Source organism: Protopterus annectens, chromosome 5.part0 (assembly GCF_019279795.1).
Source record: "Protopterus annectens isolate FY-2018-M chromosome 5.part0, PAN1.0, whole genome shotgun sequence".
In the NCBI taxonomy this organism is placed as follows: Eukaryota; Metazoa; Chordata; order Ceratodontiformes; family Protopteridae; genus Protopterus; species Protopterus annectens.
Window position 1 is genome coordinate 1,097,119,222 of NC_056735.1, and position 20,528 is coordinate 1,097,139,749.

Genomic DNA, 20,528 nt, shown 5'->3' on the forward strand with positions numbered 1-20,528 from the left:
AATGGAATTTGAAACCTCTTGAAACCACATCCAGAACCCACTTGTCTTGGGTTATTTGAGTCCAATTTAGGTGAAAAAGGGAAAGTTTTCCTCCGAGTGGGGCTTCCAGGCAAGAAGTTCCTGCAGCCCAACAGAGGGAGTCATTGAGCCTGTTTTCTATGAGCTTGCGACCTGTCCTCTCCTCCCCTAGGGGTGGAAGCAGTCCACTGTCTTGGTCTATAAGAGGCTTGCGTTTGAGGCCTTCCTCGGGAGCGTCTGTATCTACCCCTCTGAGGCCTGTCTGAATTGGGAAAGGACCAATTTTCTGTAGGCCAATTCCTACTAAATCTGGGTGGCTGTACTTGTAAGAAATCTTTAACCGTTTGCATGGATTTTGCCTTGTCCTCCATCTTCTTTATTACCTCTTCAGCCTTAGGTCCAAACAAAACGTTATGCTCAACAGGAGCATCCAAATAACTTAGCTTTTACTTGATCTGGCAAGTTTTGTTCCTTTAACTATGCATGCCTTCTAATGACTGTACCAGAGGCAGCAGCCCTACAAGAAGCCTCCAAGGCATCAAATCCACAGTGTAAACCATGCTTCCCAACTTGTTCAGTGGCATGCATTAAATCATGTAATTCCTAATCATCTGCACAGGCAGAAATGGAAGTTAGCTTTTGTTTCAAAACAGGGAGAAGAAATTGCTGGTATTTCAGCATATGAAATTGGCAGTTTAAAGCCCTAATAGATAAAGTAGCAGAAGTGTACACTTTTTTGCCCCACCTTTCTAAAGATCTGGGATCCTTCTCAGTGGGAATGGGGTTTTTAGCAGTAGCGGCCTTAACCCCCTTAGGACCCTGAGAAATGGTTTCAGGATCAACAGTAGGATTCTTGTATAAAAACTGGTGGGAATCAGGAACCCTATAATATCTATCTGGCTTAACAGGAGCTGGAGGAAAAGAGTCCGGAGTTAAGTTAGCCTCCGAAAAAGCATCATCCACAATATCCAAAATAGGAGGAATAGCCAGGGGTCTATGTTGGGGAAGAAGAAGAAAATCCCTAAGTCTTTTCTTAGATTCCGAGTACTCCTGTCCTTCCCAGTGAAAATGTTCCCTCATTTCATGTAAAGTTTCCCCAAAAGAGAAATCCTCAGGGGGAGAAGCTGAAGGAATGGATTCCTCAGCATCAGAATCCTCATAAGGAGGGAAAGAATCATCAGAGGAGTCATAATACACTTCCTGCCTTGGCCTTTTATCTGGAGGGGGATGTGAACCCCTAATCATAGTAAGTAAGTCCTCCGCCATCTTAAGTAACTGCTTCTGAGACTTGGGTGCCAGATCAGAAGAGGCCTGAGCTGTCTTTGATTTGGAAGGAGTCTTTGCCTTTGTCTTTGGCTTTGCCTTTATTAGAAGCTGAGTAGGCCTGAAAACCCCTTCGGAAGCCGGTACCTGCACAGCGGCTCCGGACCCATCCGAAGGAGCATTGTCCGAAGGTCCTGCAACAGAAATATTCAAAGGCCTAGTTGGCTCCTCATGGGAGTCAGTTTCAGCCATCGGTTCCGAAATGGCCGATGACAGGGGCTGCAAAAGCGCCTCACTGACGACGGCCGAACCTGAAGCTGGCTCTGCTTGTACAATATCGTCCAATTTGGACCTCGGAGGCCTGTCTTTGTCCTTGCGTCATTTGTGAACTCCGGTAGCCGGAACCGAATCAGACGACATTTTGTAATTAAAGCACCTACCGAAGTAATGAAATGCAAAATCGTACCTTCGTTTAATCGTACGTTGATTGAATCTAGCACAAAACCAACAACTAGCTACGTCGTGGTCAGGGCCTAAGCAAGGAATACAGTAAGAATGAAAATCCTTATGAGGTATTTGCTTCCCACAAGAAATACAATTATTAACTTTTTCTGACATCGGACTGGAGCAAGAAAAAAGTTTCCCCAACGGGGTACTTAGCTTTGAGTAGGAGAAGAAAGTCTTCGGACTAAAGTACGATTAGCAAAAATTGTCAGGAGTCAGCCGACCGGCAAATGCGAACTGCTATCACCACACGGCAAGAAAGACTGGAGAACATGGCGTCGGCTGTCAGCTTTGTACTCCTGGCGCTCTGACGTCAGGGAGCATGGCTGAACAGCCGACACCGGACCCAGACTTTGGGATTCTGGCCGACCGAGGACTGCCTGCCGGCAGGGGAGAACCCTACGGTCATGACTGCAACAGTGAAACACGATGAACATCAAGTTGGAGTCTGCCTTTGTGTACCCTTCTTGTGAGGTTAAGAAGGAGCATGGGTCTTTTTCCTTATAAAATTAGTCTTGGAGGGATAATTTCTATGATACTTTGGAACTAGGGAGATAAACATATGTTTCAGTCCCTACAGTTCTTTCCCTTACTCTTGGAGGGATTTGAAGAAGGCAGCAGCATTTTCACCAAAAAGGGTGGAATTCTCCAGGGGTGCATCCATGAGTTTTGCCTTGAAATCATCAGGCAAAGCTGCAATCGCAGCCAATAATACTTCCTGTGGAAAGATCCCGATACTGCTGATCTAGCAGAGCACTTAGCTGCATCATAACTGCATTTTATGGAGTGTCTTGTAACTTGAGAAGCAACTGTCAGGACGTAAGACAGTTGTGACTTGGCTGCAGAATCTGGAAGATCTGTCAGCAATTTTGTAGCCTGGGAAAGTAGAGCCAGAACATACTTAGATATATGCATCTGATAATTAATGGCTCTAAAAGCCAGAGTAGAAAAGATGCAACCCTTTTTCCCAAGCCTCTCCATCATTTACTGCCCTTATCAGTGGTCCAAAGGGTAGTGGAGGCAGCATTCTAGAAGGTTTATCTGCAGAGACTGAAATCATAGCTGGATCTGCAGGAGGGCATCTGAACAGAGAGTTACTGTCCTCAGGGACTTTATAAAGCTTGTCTGGCCCTTTGGGCACAGGAGGTTAACAATCAGGGCTTTTGGATTTTGGGACAGCAGAATAGGAAGGAGAGTCCATTTGTAAGAGGTCCTAGAACCTCTTTTGTACTTCAAGTGGGAAAGCTCCCAGGTTTCAGAAAAAATCCCTCATCCTAGAGATGGTTTCTCCAAATGTAATATCCTCTTCAAGGGAGTCTCCAACATTGGAGTCAACTTCAGGGGAAGAGTAATCCAGGGAGGGAGTCAATTTGATCAGAGTAGGCCAGGGACTCATCTAAAGATGAAGTATCTTCTTCTCAGGCCACTTGTTCCACAATAGCACTCCTGGGTAAAGGGGAGATGTGATACAGGAGTAGGAGGCTGAACACAGGAAGACCTAAATGCCAAAAAGGTATTCAAGATCCCCTGTGAAAAGGCTTGCCACTCTGGGGAGGGATCCTGTGTTGGGTAAATATGTTTCTGTTTTTTTGTTTCTTTTTTAAGTGGAGGATCTACCCTAGGCTGGGATGGTTGGACCGACTTAGACAAGGCTCTGGCACGGATGTCGGAAAGTCCTCAATCATTAAGCCAGGAGAGGTACTGGGAGGTACATCTAAAGGAGTGAGCCATGGTTCCTCCTTAACATCTGAAGCAGATGCCTACGAGGCCTCTGCAGGCATGCTGAAGGAACTCTCCCTAGCGGCATCTAAATCAGTTCCCACAAAAGGAAGAGGGACAGAAACCATACAGACCTCTGGGCCCTCACTGGCTTCAAGAGGAACGCCCAGGATCAGAGGTGCAGCCGAAGATTCAGGCCTTACATTTTTCACCTTCTTCTTCGGAGGCTCACCTGACAGACCTAATGTAACTTCCATAGTGAGTGCTAGTTGCTTTAGTCCCTGGTTCTCAAGGTAAATATTAAGGGCAGAAAGACTACTATGGAGCTTCTTTGGAAGAAACACCTGACAAATGGCACAAGCCTTGCAGTGGTGAGCAGACCCCAGGCAAAAAAGACAATGATCATGATTCTCTGTGTGGAATCTGTCTTCCACAATGGCACTTGCCCTTCTTGGATGATAGTAACCTTGAACAAACATGCAGTAGCAAAAGTACAACTAAAATTTCCCCAATGGGGCACTTATCTGAAAGAAGAAAAAATTCTGGCAATCAGAAGAATGGTAAAAACTGGCGTTTGAACTGGCTGCAGAGAAGTTCTGAGGATGTTAAGTGCAGACGTCACTTTTATGGCCTACGTCGACTGCATCCTATGTGCAACGTCACACGTACCTAGCAGTAGCTTAAGTCTTTGGTATACTGGCCGGATGTTTGAGTTGCCTAGGTGGGGAATCCCTATAAATACTGCAATATGGGAACAGAAGGACATCCCATTTGTCTGAGATTATTTGTTGCCCAACAGTGAAATGTAGGGCCAGACTTGGGGAACAATTAAAGGGTTCCCAAGGTGGGTGGGTCAGGGTTACATTTTATAGATAGTTATTCTAACTTGTTGGACTATCCTTGTTTCTGGGAGGCTCTCCCCATCTTTTTAGTGTCTCCATGACATTGTTTTCTTTTTAACATCTGCTTGCCTGAAGTTTGCTATAACTGCTTATTTTACTTTTTTACGAAAGAATCTTGAATTAGGGATGAAACATTTAATAAATTTGAAGGCTGAAAAATCTGAATCACTCCTTGAATAAGTTTTCATCTCTCATCACATTTTTGTCAGAACCACAGCAGCAGACAGATGGTCCAAATACAACCTCCCACTATCATGACCATGGGGAAAATTCACAATTTCACCTTTTATTCAGACAAATTTTGAGAACATAGCCATGCAAAGCTTCTCATAATACACCTTTGTAGCTGATGTCCTAAAGAGGCATCAGCTGAGTCATAAGAACATTTTAAAGAATGTTTGGGTCAGAGCATTTCTTCCTGGGCTTCCACTGAAAATGGGGTCTGTCCCAGTCGGACTTTCCCAGTAAACAAATGTTAAATAAAATAAATACCAGAGAAACAGAAGCAATAACAGCATTTAGACAAGATTTACTCTCAGAGGAAGGAAAAGTGGCAGTTATGTTCCTCATTCTGAAAAAAAAAAAAAAAAAAACAAGCAAAAACGTCTTACATGAGCTTGACAATTAAGAAATATAAAAATAAGAGTGGAGAAGAATACATTCTTTTCCCAAATTTATCAAATGCTTCCCCATCCATGTCAAAGGGAAAGGGATTAGCATTTACTAAATGTTTAGCTGCAAAAGGGTTTGACAGGGAGATCACTGCAGGGTCAGATCTGGGATTAGAAAGTAAATACTTGTGAGACTGAGGAATGAGGAACCTTATGCAGTCTACATGTCTTCTTATGGGCTGCAGGATGGCTATCAGGGCATGTTGCAGGCTGCAACAAGAACATTCTCCAAAGTTGGTAGATTAGGTGGAAGAACTCTCAACTGTACAGATTTTCCCAGAATGTACAGATTTTTGCCTCATATTTTTGATCCGTTCCTCATAAAAAAAATTATTTTTTGACAAATCATTGGGATGATCTAAGGTTTATAGTCACTAAATAATGACATGCATTTTGAGTTTCAGACTTCATATACTTCAGAAAATGCATGCCAACACATATCCTGTTATTCTACCAATTTTCTAAGTTTATAAGAGCATTATTTAAAACGTATCCTTAGTTTTGGGCCTTTGTCCCTCCATTATGTCAGACATTGTCCAGATTTCTTGTGCTAAGTGGTTGAAATGTCCAGATTTCTTGTGCTAAGTGGTTGAAAGGTATGGGTGGAACAAAAGTAAGCTGAGGAAATTCCAGTTATAATAAATCATAATATTTTTTTTTCAAAACTACTGGAATGACAGTTTGTTCTCACTGAAAATACTGATTTATTGTAGAGATGGTTTCAGAAAAGAAAAATTCTTCGTAAGGAAAATCAGAACTACTTGCTTCAGAATCAGAATCTGTTGCCAGGGGAGAAATAACTCAATTTGTTCCTTCTAATTCCATTCCCTGTTCATCCATTGGGAATGTTCAGAAACAGTGAACTTATTTTTGTATTAACAGCAGAACTAGAATGTGAAGGGTTAACAGCCTGAATTAATCTCTGAGCTCAGCCCAAGACACAAGGGAAGATAAATGTTTAACTTCCTGCTTCATTTTACAGCCTGACTTTGAGTAAGGATATCACTAGTTATGTTGTTGGCACCAGCTAGAAAATATTTTCCATTTGTTAATACAGGATTTTTTTATCTTGCCTCCATTCCTACCTGCTGCACATCCTGGGTAAACAGTGCCTAAAAGGAATTAAGACCATCACCCAGTCAGGTAAGGTTGCTTAGGGATGGAGTGTATGAAACACCCTGTTCTTGTGTGAGTAGATCCATTCTGTGAGGAAACCTGTGGTAATTAGCACTTCCACAAAAAGGGAGAATCATTGTTGCCTGGGTCATAACGGAGTAATCACAATTTTCTTGGGGGACTCCTCCTGAATCTTCAGAAATACTCTGGATATCAGAAGAAAGGGTAGAAAAGCAAACAAGAGAATTCTTGCCCAATGAAAAAAAAAAGGCATCTGTCTTCCAGGCCTTTTTGCAAGGAGTCCTGGAGGAAAGTTTTGCCAGCTGATTGTTCAGAGAGGAGACAAAGAGGCCTACTTGAGGACCTCCCCACAGATGGATCAAATCTTGGAAGACTCCCTGATCTAGTTTCCATTCGTGAGGGTCTGCCTTTGTCCTGCACAGCTCGTCTGCCACACAGTTTTTATCTGACAGGATGCAAGATGCCTGCAGAGTGAGACTGTCTTGCGAAGCTACATCCCAAGCTAACATGGATAGACTGAAATGGGGTAAGACCTGGCCCCCTTGCTTGTTGATGTACCACATGACTATGGTACTGTCACTTGAACAGGTCTTGGGTACCAAAAATGATTCAGAGAGTACAGCACCTTAATCAGAGCAAGAAACACTTTTATATTTACGTGCTTGCATCTGACTTTGGCGTCCCACATTATTATCTATCCTGAAATTGCTTCCCAAGCAAAGTCCAAGGCATCTACAGTGACTGAATTTTTTGGACTGGGGGTTGGAGGGGAGAAGGAGAGACCTGAATTTAAAGAATTTGTTGTCAGCACAAGTGATTTCTCTTCTGACAAACTCCAAACTGGGCTTTGAAAAGATAATGGGTGTTGGTACAAAAGCGACATCAGGTACCATTATATCGTTCTCAAGTACAGTCTTGCCAGAGTATCATGAGAATCACAGATGCCATGAAACTCAAAATCCTGAGGTATTCCCTCGCAGTGAATGAACTCAGAGTTCATTCACTGCGAGGGAATACCTCAGGATTTTGAGTATTCTCTTGGATCCCCAGCTTGTGCATCTCACTTTTAAAAAAGACTCTACAAACATCAGGAAATCATCTAAATATGGACAAATGTGGCACACACGTCCTCCAAAGCAGAAATCAGTAGAGGAATTGCATACATACAAACATTACAAGCATGGTCATTAATGCCCTTCTATCCTGTCAATACACCAAAACAGATGTTTCCATAACAAGTGTTCAGGCTGTTCCTAAAAATATCTAAATTAGTACTTGCTTTAATGTAGTTTGGTAGTCTATTCCATACATCAGCTGTTCTCTCACAGAACCAGTTAGCACACTTCTCATTCCTATTGAATCTGCTACACAGGTTGTTTGATGATTCTCTACTACTTTTTGATGACCCCAAACATTCCCACAGGTCTCTAAATGCCCTATATATCCGAATAAGGTCTCCTTTTAAATATCTATATGAGACACTGTACAAGTTCAGATATTTTAGTTTTTCACAAAACTTAAAATTTTACATCTATGCATGCCCTTGGTACTTTTCCGTTGTACTCTCTCCAGTTTACGCATGCTCGTTTTCTTATAAGGTTTCCATATTATTCCATAAGCAAGTTTGAGTCTAATGTAACAAGCAAACAATGACCATCATTTTTGATTTCCTAGACTTTATAGATATTTTATACAACCTACAGTGCTATAACTATCATTAACCACTTGGTTGATATGATGACAATGCAAAGCTGGATTTATTCAAATACCCAGGTCCTTAAATGAATATACAGTTAACCTTGGTAGAGATTCTGGAAATTCCATCAGTAACAGCTCATATTTTTTCCTGAGGGACTGAGAAACTTCAGTGTTCTCCCACAGAAAGTACTGGCACATTCTGGAAATAGTTTCATAGAAAAAGAACACCCCACAGGGAGAATCAGATACTGTGATATCCCCAGAGTCTGAATCAGCAATATGAGGAGAAAACCCTTCATCTTCCGATCCAGATTCAAAATCTTGAGTCTCTTCAGGAAAAAAAGGCATCCCAATTTTCTTTTACCAGAAACCACCTTCTGAGAAGGATCAATAGCCTGAATTAAACCCTGAACCAGATCTAGCAAACTACTCCCGTCTAGAAAAATTTGAGGGGGAGGAGATACATATTTAGTTTTATGACAGCAATTAAAAATAAAGTTGTCTTATGACAGTCAATTAGAACACTAACTCCTAGATTAAAAATAATTTTCCTAAGCAGGAAAGTGTATTAAAACAATTTATTTTTTAGGGATAACCTTCCACATAAGAGAACTAATCTGCCCAGCAAAGAAACAGCAAAAGCCAACCATGTATCCTCAAAAGCCCGCAGACTAGCACTCTCCAATGGCAAAGAAAGTTTTGAAAGGCTTGGCATCCAAACCTGTTTTCTTAGTCATCTCAGCTCAAGCTGCCTAATGTTTGTGTGTGGAAGGTGCCCTGAAGCTTTGGAAGCTGTCCGGCTGTATATAACTCGCACAGGTAAGACTACTGCAGCAGTGATCAAGATGAACATCTGAGGAAGAAAAAGGATGAGGAGAGGAGAGTTTTATGGTGCATAATCAGAAAACATCTAACAGATTTTTTGGACACTTTTTGAGGGTAAATAGAGTTGAAAAAATGTGTCACAACTGGAAAATCCTGAATAGGAGATAGCTGGAAAATGTAAAGAGATGTTTCAATAGTGTATCATATAATGAAATGCTGTCTTGTATTTAGGGAGAATAAGAAATCATATCACTAGAAGGGGAAATGATATGAAAATGAAGGGAGTGTAAACTGTACTAATATTAAATATTAAAGTACATTCAATGTGATATGGGGCTTAATGTGATGATATTTAATGAAGGATGTAAACTGTTACTATAAAATGGTTGAGAAGAAAGATAAAAGAATACAGATAAAGAAGATGGTTGAACACTACAATCCCCCACCCAAGTCTGCATCTTGCCTCTGTAATTCCTTCATGAACACATGTGCTGGCAGCCAGCCACTATAACCCTCTACCATAACTAAAGTGATGGTAGTTAGATTCTACCACCTACCATTTTTCACAGTCAGCATGACAGCATTAAATCTATACAACCATTTACACCCAGCATGTCTACAGACGTTCTTTAAAACCATCCCCGCAACCTATATGTCAAAAACTGGTCTTCTACTCAACTGCAGTCTGCCTGATAAGTTGCTAGACAGTGTGGGCCTAACTTGCACTATGTACAGTCCATCCCTATCCTTCCATGAGGGCAGTCGTAGAAGACATTTCTGCTTAACAAATGCACATGCCAATAAAACACACAATATCTTTCAAAAGTAGTACCCAGGCAGCACTGCAACAGATGACAAATCAGATTATCACCCTAATCATGCCCAACAATGCAATCCATGCTGTTTTCTGTTAGTGCAATTGCCAAATAGCATCTCCCCATTTTTGCTGACAGATTTGAGCAGTGCAGACAACACAGTAACACCTACAAAAGCAAGCAAAGACTACATAAAGGACATTTGTGACAGTTCTAATAAAAAAATAATAGCCATACCAGACAAAACTTTCAAACCAAAGCATGAATCTGCAATATTAAGAGATCCAGTGGACTTTAAATGTATGAAACATTTTAATGCAGACAAAAATCAAAAGCATGAGAAAACCATCTGCCATAGTGAATATATAACGTGTGATTTTGGTGAAAAACTTGTTGCACTCACATTACCTCCTACCTTCATCCATTACATTTTAAGTTTAAAAAAAGTACCTTGAGGTTGTTGCCAGCCAGGTTTAGCCATTCTAAATGCACCAAGTCCTTCAAACCTTCTACACATCCAATACTGTTGTTGGGCAGGTTCAGCACTCGTAGACTAGTCAGTTTTGCTACTCCCATCATCCTTACAAGGCGATTGTTGGCCACAGATAGCTATTAAGAAAGAATTCAGAATACAATACATCAGCTACTGAAGAATAAATTAAACAGTGGTTATGCTAAGGTATCCACTGTGTAAAAACAGCTTTGATACAGACTCCTGAAACAGGTCCACATAAGCAGGATTTCCCATCACTTGTCACCAACAGCCCAGAAAATTTCATAGCAACCTCCAGCTTACACCACCATGGATTCAATGTGAATGGCTCTAGTTCTTTCCCCTAGTTAATCCATAATGCTTTTCTAAAACAAAAGGAGAACTTAAGAATATTTACGTCACTTCCTTATTTACTACACATAAAGGGTGCCAAAGCCTAGAAGTCTGGTAGTACTCAAACAGGGAAACAGGGAAAATGAGAACTTGTTTCTAGTTATTATTCACAAAAATGCAAGGACACAGTAAGTACTAGGCAATCACTCTACAGACCATTACACAGCTAGCCAATAATCCATATTCTGAAGTTCCTACACACCTAAAGAGGACTTCTAATATGGAAACATGCTGATCAATAGGTTGATTAGTGCTTTCCCAGTGTGAAAACATGAAAAAATAGCCAGTAAAAATTGTGTGGTAAAATTCAGTTACCGCTTAATGATAACACTGCTGGGATGCCACCAAATAAGAAATTTTGAGAAAGTTGAGAGAAAATCAAACAGTAAAGGAGAAGAAAAAAAACTCTGGCTAAGAATCTTGCAGCTGTTCGATAAAAATGAGAAGTTATGTACCTACCATAACGTTCCATGTTAGTTGTCTTCTTCTCGCCTTCTTTCTTGCTGGATGGGTTCAGAGTCGATCCTCGGCTCCGACTCGGCCTATACTAAAGCTCGAGAGCTGATTTTACCGGCTCGAGGTACCCTATATCCCATAATGCTAGGTGCCAATTACCCAGATCTAGTTTGGTAGTTGAAAAACCTTAGCAATTCTAGCCCCTAAAAACGAGGGGAGAAGGGGAAGGAAAACCTTCCTAGTGTAACTAAGAGAACTCACAGCTACCCAAAAAGGATAACAAAAAGTATGCTTCAAACTGTGTAAGGTGAAGACCCCCCAAGAAAAAAGGGGGATCCTTTTGGTCTGTCCAGGCTAGGGGGATGGCGGGTGGGACGCAAGAAGAAGACAACTAACATGGAACGTTATGGTAGGTACATAACTTCTCAATGTTAAGTTGTCAATCCCGCCTTCACTCTTGCTGGATGGGACCGCGTCCCTAGCACCTTCATCCCGGGTGGCTCATCGGAACAGACTCTTGAGAACGGTGGAACCAAAATTTGCCCTGTTTCTGGAGGCCATGTCTAATTTGTAGTGTGAGATAAAAGTATGAGGAGAAGCCCATGTGGCTGCCGCACAAATAGAATCTATTGGCAGTCTAGCTTGAAAGGCTGTTGACGTAGCTAGCGCTCTGGTTGAATGAGCTCTTGGCCTAGAAGGTCATTCTTGATGTCTGAGCTTATAGATAAGGGTAATCACAGAGGACAGCCATCTAGAAAGGGTTACTTTGGATACTGGAAGGCCCTTTTTACCTTCCACATTGGACAGAAATAGTTGTTCAGATTTCCTGGTTTGTTTAGTTCTGTCCAGATAGTAACGGAGTTGACTATGAATGTCCAAACAATGCAATTTTTGCTCCGCCCTGTTGGAGTAGTTAGGGAAGAAAACTGGGAGATCAATAGTTTGATTTAAATTTGCCTCAGAAGCTACCTTGGGTAAAAAGGACGGGTTAGTCCTGAGAGAGACTCTGTCTTTGTGGAAAACTAGATAAGGGGGACGAATGCAAAGGGCATGAAGTTCTGATACTCTCCTAGCAGATGTTATGGAGACTAGGAAGAGAGTTTTCCAAGAGAGCAATTTCAAAGGACAAGAAGCCGCAGGTTCAAAGGGAAGGAGTATAAGGTTGTTGAGACTAAATTTAAGTCCCACTGCGGTGGGGGATCTCTGATTGGTGGCTTGAGTAAAAAGATTCCTTTAAGGAAGGCTTTACAAAGCTTATGGGACATGATGCTGGAGTCCGATAAGCCTATGTGAAAATTTGAAATAACCGCTAACTGAACTTTGACTGTGGAGGATGAAGAGCCTGAATGAAAAAGTTCGGCTAGGAAGTCTAGAACAATAGGAGCAGTAAAGGGATCTATATTCCTAGCCCTTGCCCAAAAGGAAAGACGCTTCCACTTACTAGTATAAATCCTTCTGGTAGAGGACTTAAGGGAAGCTATAATAATGTCACGCACAGAACTGGAAATAAGGGGAAGCCTGGCTAGGGTTGGAAGTGGAGCAACCAAGCTGTGAGGTTGAGAGATTGAAGGGATTGGTGCAGCTGTCCCGACTGGTGGACCAAAAGATCTGGCACTGGGTTCAGATGCCAAGGCTGCTCCAAAAGATAACTATGTAGGAACGGAAACCATATTTGTCGAGGCCAATAAGGGGCAATGAGGATCATCTTGGCTCTCAGAGCGGTAGCTTTCTGAATCAATTGAGTGATTAATGAAAAGGGGGGAAAGGCGTATAGAAGTCCCCGAGGCCAATCGTGGACTAGAGCATCTCTGGGGGGATGGCCTGGAAGGGGAAATAGAGTGAAAAAGTCGTGGCACTTGCTGTTCTGAGGTGTTGCAAAAAGATCGCAGCAAGGTAGACCCCACTTCTGAAAAATCTCCTCTGTTACTGACTGCTTGAGAGACCACTCGTGTGGCATGAGAATAGCTCTGCTCAACCTGTCCGCTATGACGTTGGACTTCCCGGGGATATGCGTTGCTATCAAACCGCTGAGAAGAGATCGCCCACTGCCAAAGTCTGAGTGCCTCTCGACATAGGGGATAGGACTTGGTTCCGCCCTGCTTGTTGATATACCACACTACGGACATATTGTCCGTTTGAATCGCAATCGTCCCGAAGGGAAGAGAGTCTTGTAGGGCTTGCAACGCCAAAAGCACTGCTCTCATCTCCAGGACATTTATGTGCAGGTGGCATTCGAGAGATTGCCATGTGCCCTGGACCGTCCTGCCCTGAAAATGCCCCCCCCCCCACCCGATCAGGGAGGCGTCCGTTGTGACCGTGGCAACTTGGGGGGAAGGAACAAACGGTCTGCCCTGAAGGACTTGAGGGGAGACCATCCACCAGGATAGGTGTTTTTTTGCAAGACAGAGTTAAGATGTTGTTTGTCAAAGGAAGCTGTTGGAAGGACCACTGGGAGAATAGCATCCACTGAAGGAGCCGCATGTAGAAACAAGCAAGGGGGAGTAGCGTGATGGCCGCCGCCATGAGACCTAACACTTTTAGGACAAACCCGGCCTGGATCCTCTTGCTCTGAAGGAGGATGTGCACATGATTCCGAATATCCAAAACTCTTTGGTCTGTTAACTTTGCTGAGAGCTGTACGGTGTCCAAAGTGGCGCCTATGAAAGTAATAGACTGACAAGGCGACAAGGCAGACTTTTCGAAATTTATGGAGATACGTAGCCCTTTGCAAGTCTGAATGGTGTAATCTCTGGCAAGAAGAAGCTGATGCCTGGTGGTGTCAGTAAGGAGCCAGTCATCTAGATATGGAAACACCTAGAATCCTTGATGTCGCAGGTGAGCCGTAACCACTGCCATGCATTTGGTGAACACTCGGGGGGGCTGTAGTGAGACCAAAGGGCAGGGCCCTGAATTGATAATGACTGGTCCCTAGCCGGAAGCGGAGAAACCTTCTGGAGCGCCTGTGCATCTTGATGTGATAGTACGCATCCTGAAGGTCCACTGAGCACATCCAATTGTCCTGGCCCAGAAAGGGTAGAATGGACTGTAGCATGACCATCCGGAACTTCGTTCTTTTCACAGACTTGTTTAGTCTGCTGAGATCCAATACTGGCCTCCAGTCCCCTGTTTTGTTGGTACCAAAAAGAACTGAGTAGATTCCGGATCCTAGTTGGTCTGCTGGGACTGGCTGGATGGCTCTTTTTGTTAGCAGTTTTGATATTTCTAGTAGTGCTTGTTCCCTTAGACTGGGTGGAATGTCTGGGAGGGGTCCTTTTGGCTGAGTTGGGGTGTGGATAAAAGGGATTTTGTAACCCTCGGATATAATCGACTGCACCCATTTGTCTTGTGTGAGAGAAAGCCAGGCTTTTGGGTACAGCGATAATCTTCCCCCGACTGCCTCCGAAGGAGGACAGCCGGGCAGCTTCTCAGGGATGCCGGAAGGGTTTATCAGAGAGAGGCTCTCTGCTACCCTGGTTCTGCGGACCTCCTCTGCCTGTAGGGCGGCATCTGTTGTTGCCCCCCCTGCCTCTATGGGGAACTGACCTCTTGCATCAGGAGTGACTCCCTGTGATTTGCGGAACCACATTTTTTCACCCTTTTGACCCTTAAGATATGGTCTAGACGGGGTAGAAAAACGGACTCCCACGGCAGAGAGAGTCTTGCCATCCTGTTCGCATCTGGTCAAAGTATCCTTCACTTGAGGTCCAAACAACGCTGAACCATCAAAGGGGGAGTTTGCAACTTTGCAGACCCCTTCAAGGCGTCATTCACAAAGCCGCATCCAGGCGTGACGCCTTAAATCCATATCCGTGCCTGCGGCTCTACTCACTCCATCGGCTGCATAGGAAATAAGCCGCATAGAGGAGATGACAATCGAATTTAGGGTTCCTAGCTGGGAGTTGATTTTGTCTTGGGACCCCGCAGCTGTTGGATCCTGTAGGGCATCACCCATTTCATTGAGAATGTCTCTTTGAAGGCAGGTGAAATGGCACAAGTAATTCAGCGATCGCATGGCGAAAGTCACTGAAGAGAACATCCGCTTGCCGTACCTATCCATATTCCTAAATTCCTTATTAGGAGGATGGATAGGTACTGAAGGATCAGCCAGTTCCTTCTTAGTGGCTGCAGCCACCACCATGGCATCAACTGGGATACCTTTAGCTAAAAACTGTTTATCTGACGGGGCTGTGATATATTTGGAAGGCCTCCGTGGGGTAGGTTCCATCGTATCAGGGGCTGTCCACGCCTTCCGCGCCACCACTTCCATAAGGGGGTCAAAAGGCGGAGACACCCAGGAGGTGGAAGGGCAAGAACCAAACACCTCCAGGTAAACCGACTCGTCCTCGGAAGGATTAAGGGTAGACCAGTTCCCCCTCTGTTTGAGGATTTCAAGGATGTCAGAAAAGGAGACATCCTCAGAGGGGGACCGTGGGGACCCTTCCGACTCATCCAAGTTGGTATCAGATGTGACGGACTCAGGGGAGTCCACATGCTTCCTCTTACATGTCCTCTTTCGAGGGGGTTCACCTGATGGATCAGGGGAAACCTCGGAAGAGGAGGACATTCCCAATGGTGAAACCTGAGGCGTTGGATCTCTATGGTCGGGAACGAGAGAGGGGGCAGAGACCACAGCAGGCACTACAGTGGGAGGAGCTGATGGAGCCGACCGTGGAGCAGGCACGGGGGCCAGTACGCTCTTCATGACCTCAAAGGCGCCCCTATCGGGCAGGACAGAGGGCTCCTGCTCCGAAGAGATAGGAACCCCAGCCGGCACAGAGAGGGATGGCTCCGAAGCCGATGTCGGGGCCAAACTCACCAACGCCGACGCTCCGAGAGGGAGAACGGGGTCGGACAAGGGTCCGATGCCACTCGCCCCCTCGGAGCTGACGTGGAAGTCCAAGCGCCCGGATCCTTCCAAGGAAGGGACCACAAAAGAGATCAGAGCAGATGACGGAGCCGAAGGAGGAGGTATCAGCTCCGACGTCTCGACGGTCGCGGCTCCGGGAAGCTCCGGCTCCGAGCTCAGGGGTAGAGTCGGGAGGAGGAATCGAAGAAGGTATGGGTATAGCCGCTGTCTGTTGAGAAGGGCTACGAAGCATTTGGGCTAGTGCCTGAGACTTTAGGAGTCTGCTAACCACCCTCTCGAGGTCATGGTCCGAAAGCCTGGAAGACAGAGAGGAATGGCTCCGATGGCTCCGCTCCGAGAATAAGGGCGATCTCGGAGCTGAGAAAATGGACTGCAGGGACGGAGACCGTGATCTCTTACGGCTGGAAGATGGCACCGAGACCACTAACGGTGCCGATGGAGCCATAGACACATCGGCTCCAGCCGGAGCCGATTTGCAAGACAAAGTCTTGGAAGCAGAAGAAGACTGCGACATAGCAGTATCGGCTCCAGCCGGAGCCGATAGCAAAGCAGTCGGTGAGCCACCAGCCGAAGGCTTGGAGCACGGAGCAGACAGTTTGGATGGCTTCGAAGGTTTCCCCGGCAAGGACTTGGCCGGGGAACCTTCGGGCTTTAATAAGCCCCTCAAAATCAACTTATTCCTGCGCTCCTGCAGGACTCTTGGACTGAATGCATGGCAGACAGAACAAGAGTCCTGCAGGTGCAGGGGTCCCAGGCAGTAAACACAAGAAGTGTGACCGTCTGTCAGCGACATTTTCTGATAGCACGAGTCACACTTCTTGAAGCCTGAGACCTTAGTGTCTTTAGACATTAAGCTGTCGAAGGAAAGATAAATTCCTAAGAGAAGGTCTAGACACACACACGCTCACACACGAACAATTAAAGGTCAAGGATAACCAAGACACACAAAAATAACTGTCCCAAGAGGGAAACTGAGAAAAAAACAGAAAAGGCCCAAGGCCTAACCTTCAAAAGGGGAGGATAAACTCTAGGGATTATAGGGATTAAAGGGAGGACCCACGGAATAATGGTATACTAAGGGAGGGTCTAAGTAATTAAACTACTGAAAAAGAGGAGAGAAATCCTAAAAAAAATTGACAATTTTCACTGACCTGTAGAGCCGGTAAAAAAAAGCACCTCGCTAGCGAAAGCGGCAAATGAGTGCTGGGTAATTGGCACCTAGCATTATGGGATATAGGGTACCTCGAGCCGGTAAAATCAGCTCTCGAGCTTTAGTATAGGCAGAGTCGGAGCCGAGGATCGGCTCCGAACCCATCCAGCAAGAATGAAGGCGAGATTGACAACTTAACATTGTAAGGTTTCAGCTTTTGTACAGGAGATGGCATCCAGCAATTTAGAAGAAAAATAAATCAAATGCACTCAGAGATGTTTAAAATAAGTGAAAGTAAAGGATATATAAAGAGTGTTTCAGGAAAATGATTATTCACTGTATACCAAATTTATCCCCGCAATAAGGGAATGTCAACAGGCAAGTATGAAATGCAAGCTGCTGTTTCCAACAGTCTTCAGAATATTTTTTTTCCCGGAGGATTAAAGACTTTTTTGATGCAGAACAGGCTAAGGAGAAGATAAAAAAAATTCTGACAAAGAGTGAGCTTGCAACACAAGGAAACTCTGCTTTTAATTCTCAGCAAAGCCCTACAGCTACAGTGAAACTTTGCCAGTGAGACCTTGTTCTAATGGAAAAGCTTGAGAAACAATAAAAAGCACAGGAGCTGACTATAATAATATGAACACTGGACTTTAACTAGAGACATGTTGGAAGATGGAAATTATGAAGAAGAAAACCAGCAACATGGTGAAATTAGTGAATAAATGGGAGACTACAATGCATAAATTACACTGGATATAAGAACACACATGTGAAATGTAGCTTTGTTACAGGACATATCTGAGTAAAATAGGAATTTTGATGACTATGTTAAACTCGGTGGGTGAATTGTAAAGCATATACCTCACTTTATGTACAGTGGATATAAAAATTCTACACACGCCTGATAAAATGCCAGGTTTTTTTTATATAAAAAAATGAGACCACAATAAATAATTTCAAAACTTTCCCCACCTTTAATATGACCTATAACCTGTGCAATTCAAATGAAAAACAAACAAATCTGTTAGGTGAAAAAATATAAAAATTAAGAGTACAATATGCTGGTTGCACAAGTGTGCACATCCTTAAACTAATACTTTGTTGTGTGTGCACACCCTTAAATTAATACTTTGTTGAAGCACCTTTTGATTTAATTACAACATTCAGTCTTCTGGGTACACACCTGTAATCAATTAAAGAGACTCTGACTAACCCCACATAAAGTTCAGCTGCCCTAGTAGCATTTTTCTGACATTTACTCAGTTGCCTGCTACAACAAAAGCCATGTTTCTCAGACAGCTCACAAAGCTCATTGTTGAAAGGTATCAGTCAGGAGAAGGGTACAAAAAAAATATCCACAACATTGGACATACCATTGAACAGAGTGAAAACATCCATCAAAAAGTGGAGGAAATATGGGACAGCAGTGACGTTGCAAAGAACTGGACATTCCTTCAAAACTGATGAAAAGACAAGATGAAAACTGGTCAGGGAGGCTGCCAAGAGACCTACAGCAACATTGAAGGAGCTGCAGCAATTTCTGCCAAGTACTGGTTGTCTACTACACGTGACATCAATCTCCCATATTCTCCATATGTCTGGACTATGGGGTAGGGTTGCAAGAAGGAAGCCTTTTCTTATACTGAAAAACATCCAGCCCAGCTAAAATTTGCAAACCAATACATCAAGTCGCCCAAAAGCATGTGGGAAAATGTGTTATGGTCTGATGAGATCAAGGTTGAACCTTTTGGTCACAATTCCAAAAGGTACATTTAGCGCAAAAACAACACTTCGCATCACCAAAAGAACACCATCCCCACAGTGAAGCATGGTGGTGGCAGTATCATGCTTTGGGGTTGCTTTTCGTCAGATGGAACTGGGGCTTTAGTCAAGGTGGAGGGAATTATGAACAGTTCCAAATAACAGTCACTTTTGGCCCAAAACCTTCAGGCTTCTGCTACAAAGCTGAAGATGAAGAGGAATTTCACCTTTCAACACAACAATGGCCCCAAAAATACATCCAAATCAACAAAAGAATGGCTTCACCAGAAGATAATTAAAGTTTTGGAATGTCTCAGCCACAGCCCAGACCTAAATCTAATAGAAAATCTGTGGGGTGACCTGAAGAGGGCTGTGCACAAGAGATGCCCTCGCAATCTGACAGATTTGGAGCTCTTTTGCAAGGAAGAGTGGCAAATATTGCCAAGTCAAGATGTGCTATGCTGATAAAATTCATACCCAAGAAGACTGAATGCTGTAATTAAATCAAAAGGAGCCTCAACAAAGTATTTGTTTAAGGGTGTGCACAAACAACAAAGTATTAGTTTAAGGGAGTGCACATTTATGCAACCAGCATATTGTACGTTTTTTATTTTTTAAATTTTTCCCCTATCAGATTTGTTTGTTTTTCAATTGAATTGTACAGGTTATAGCTCACATTAAAGGTGGGAAAAGTTTTGAAATGATTTACTGTGGTCTCATTTTTTATATTACAAAACCTGGCATTTTTAACAGGGGTGTGTAAACTTTTTACAGCCACTGTAATTAATTTTTAAAGAATATTGAAGGCACTGAAGTAGTATCTATAAGTAAACAGTTTTTTGTTTTTATTAACATTTGTATAAATAATTTATGAAGGAAATTGCAAGTTATATTGTAATGCAGTTTAGTATAATGTGCAGCCAGAGGTATTTTTATCAGTGACTGCTATATATGTTAAAGACATTAAAACAAGAAAGTGCTTGTTCTTAGTTGTAAGGTATCCAAGGTTTTCTACTGTATGAAGGTAAGAAAGGTTTGGACAAACTAGTTAAATTAATATAATGTTAGAAAGCTGAGCTGTTGGAGAGGGGGATGTAAAAGTGTGTTGATCAGATTACATGGAAAATTAAGACAATTTCTCCTGATTCACAGAGATGGATATAAACATTAATGCCCTTAGTTTAAGCTATTCACAAGAATTGTTTAAGCAAATAGGCTTGAAAAATAATATAAGCAGACAGAAGGCATTGAAAGTGCTTTCTTGCATCTGCAAAATAATTAGCTTTTTTTTTCCATTAGCAAAGGCATTCAGTGGGGCAGAAGAAGTTTACATGACAGGTCTGAACAGTGTGCTCTGAGTGAAATGTAAAAGAATCTTTCATGAATATACAAAGACATGGACTTTTTTTTTTACATTACCAACTGCTTTTACTTGCAAATTAGCAATCTGCATTTGCAAGCAATTAATCATGAAAGATCTGAGCACAGTCTGCTGAATGAAATGTGCATCACCATTGCAATTCATGTTAAAAGATACATTAAGCAAACAGGTTGAGGTTATAACAGTAGTAGCCTCCCCAAGAACCTTAATGTTTCTGACTATTGGTGAGGAACTTACAGCCCTATTACATAACTACATAACATAGCATGTACAGGAGCTATGATGTATTTTTCACAATTCACACATAGAAATGAGAGTCGGTCACCATGGGTGAAAAGATTTTTACATGAGAAAAATGACCCATTTAAAAAAATGGAAATGTGTACTGCATCACAGCCTAATTTTGGGCACACGTGTTCAGACAGGATGGCTTACACTTGTCAAGATCTGCAAAGGGAATTTGTTAGAGATA

General features: G+C 43.1%; 1 protein-coding gene across 4 annotated transcripts in view; it reads right to left on the reverse strand.

Annotated features, from left to right (window-relative positions):
* The window catches only part of CEP97 (centrosomal protein 97), a 2,210,548-nt gene that overhangs the window by 1,847,774 nt on the left and 342,246 nt on the right, over positions 1-20,528 (reverse strand). For all 4 annotated transcript variants that reach the window (XM_044070962.1, XM_044070961.1, XM_044070960.1 and 1 more), the window contains exon 3: positions 10,003-10,161. In XM_044070962.1, coding sequence (XP_043926897.1) covers positions 10,003-10,161 — 159 coding nt within the window. The remainder of the gene's footprint in view (positions 1-10,002; positions 10,162-20,528) is intronic.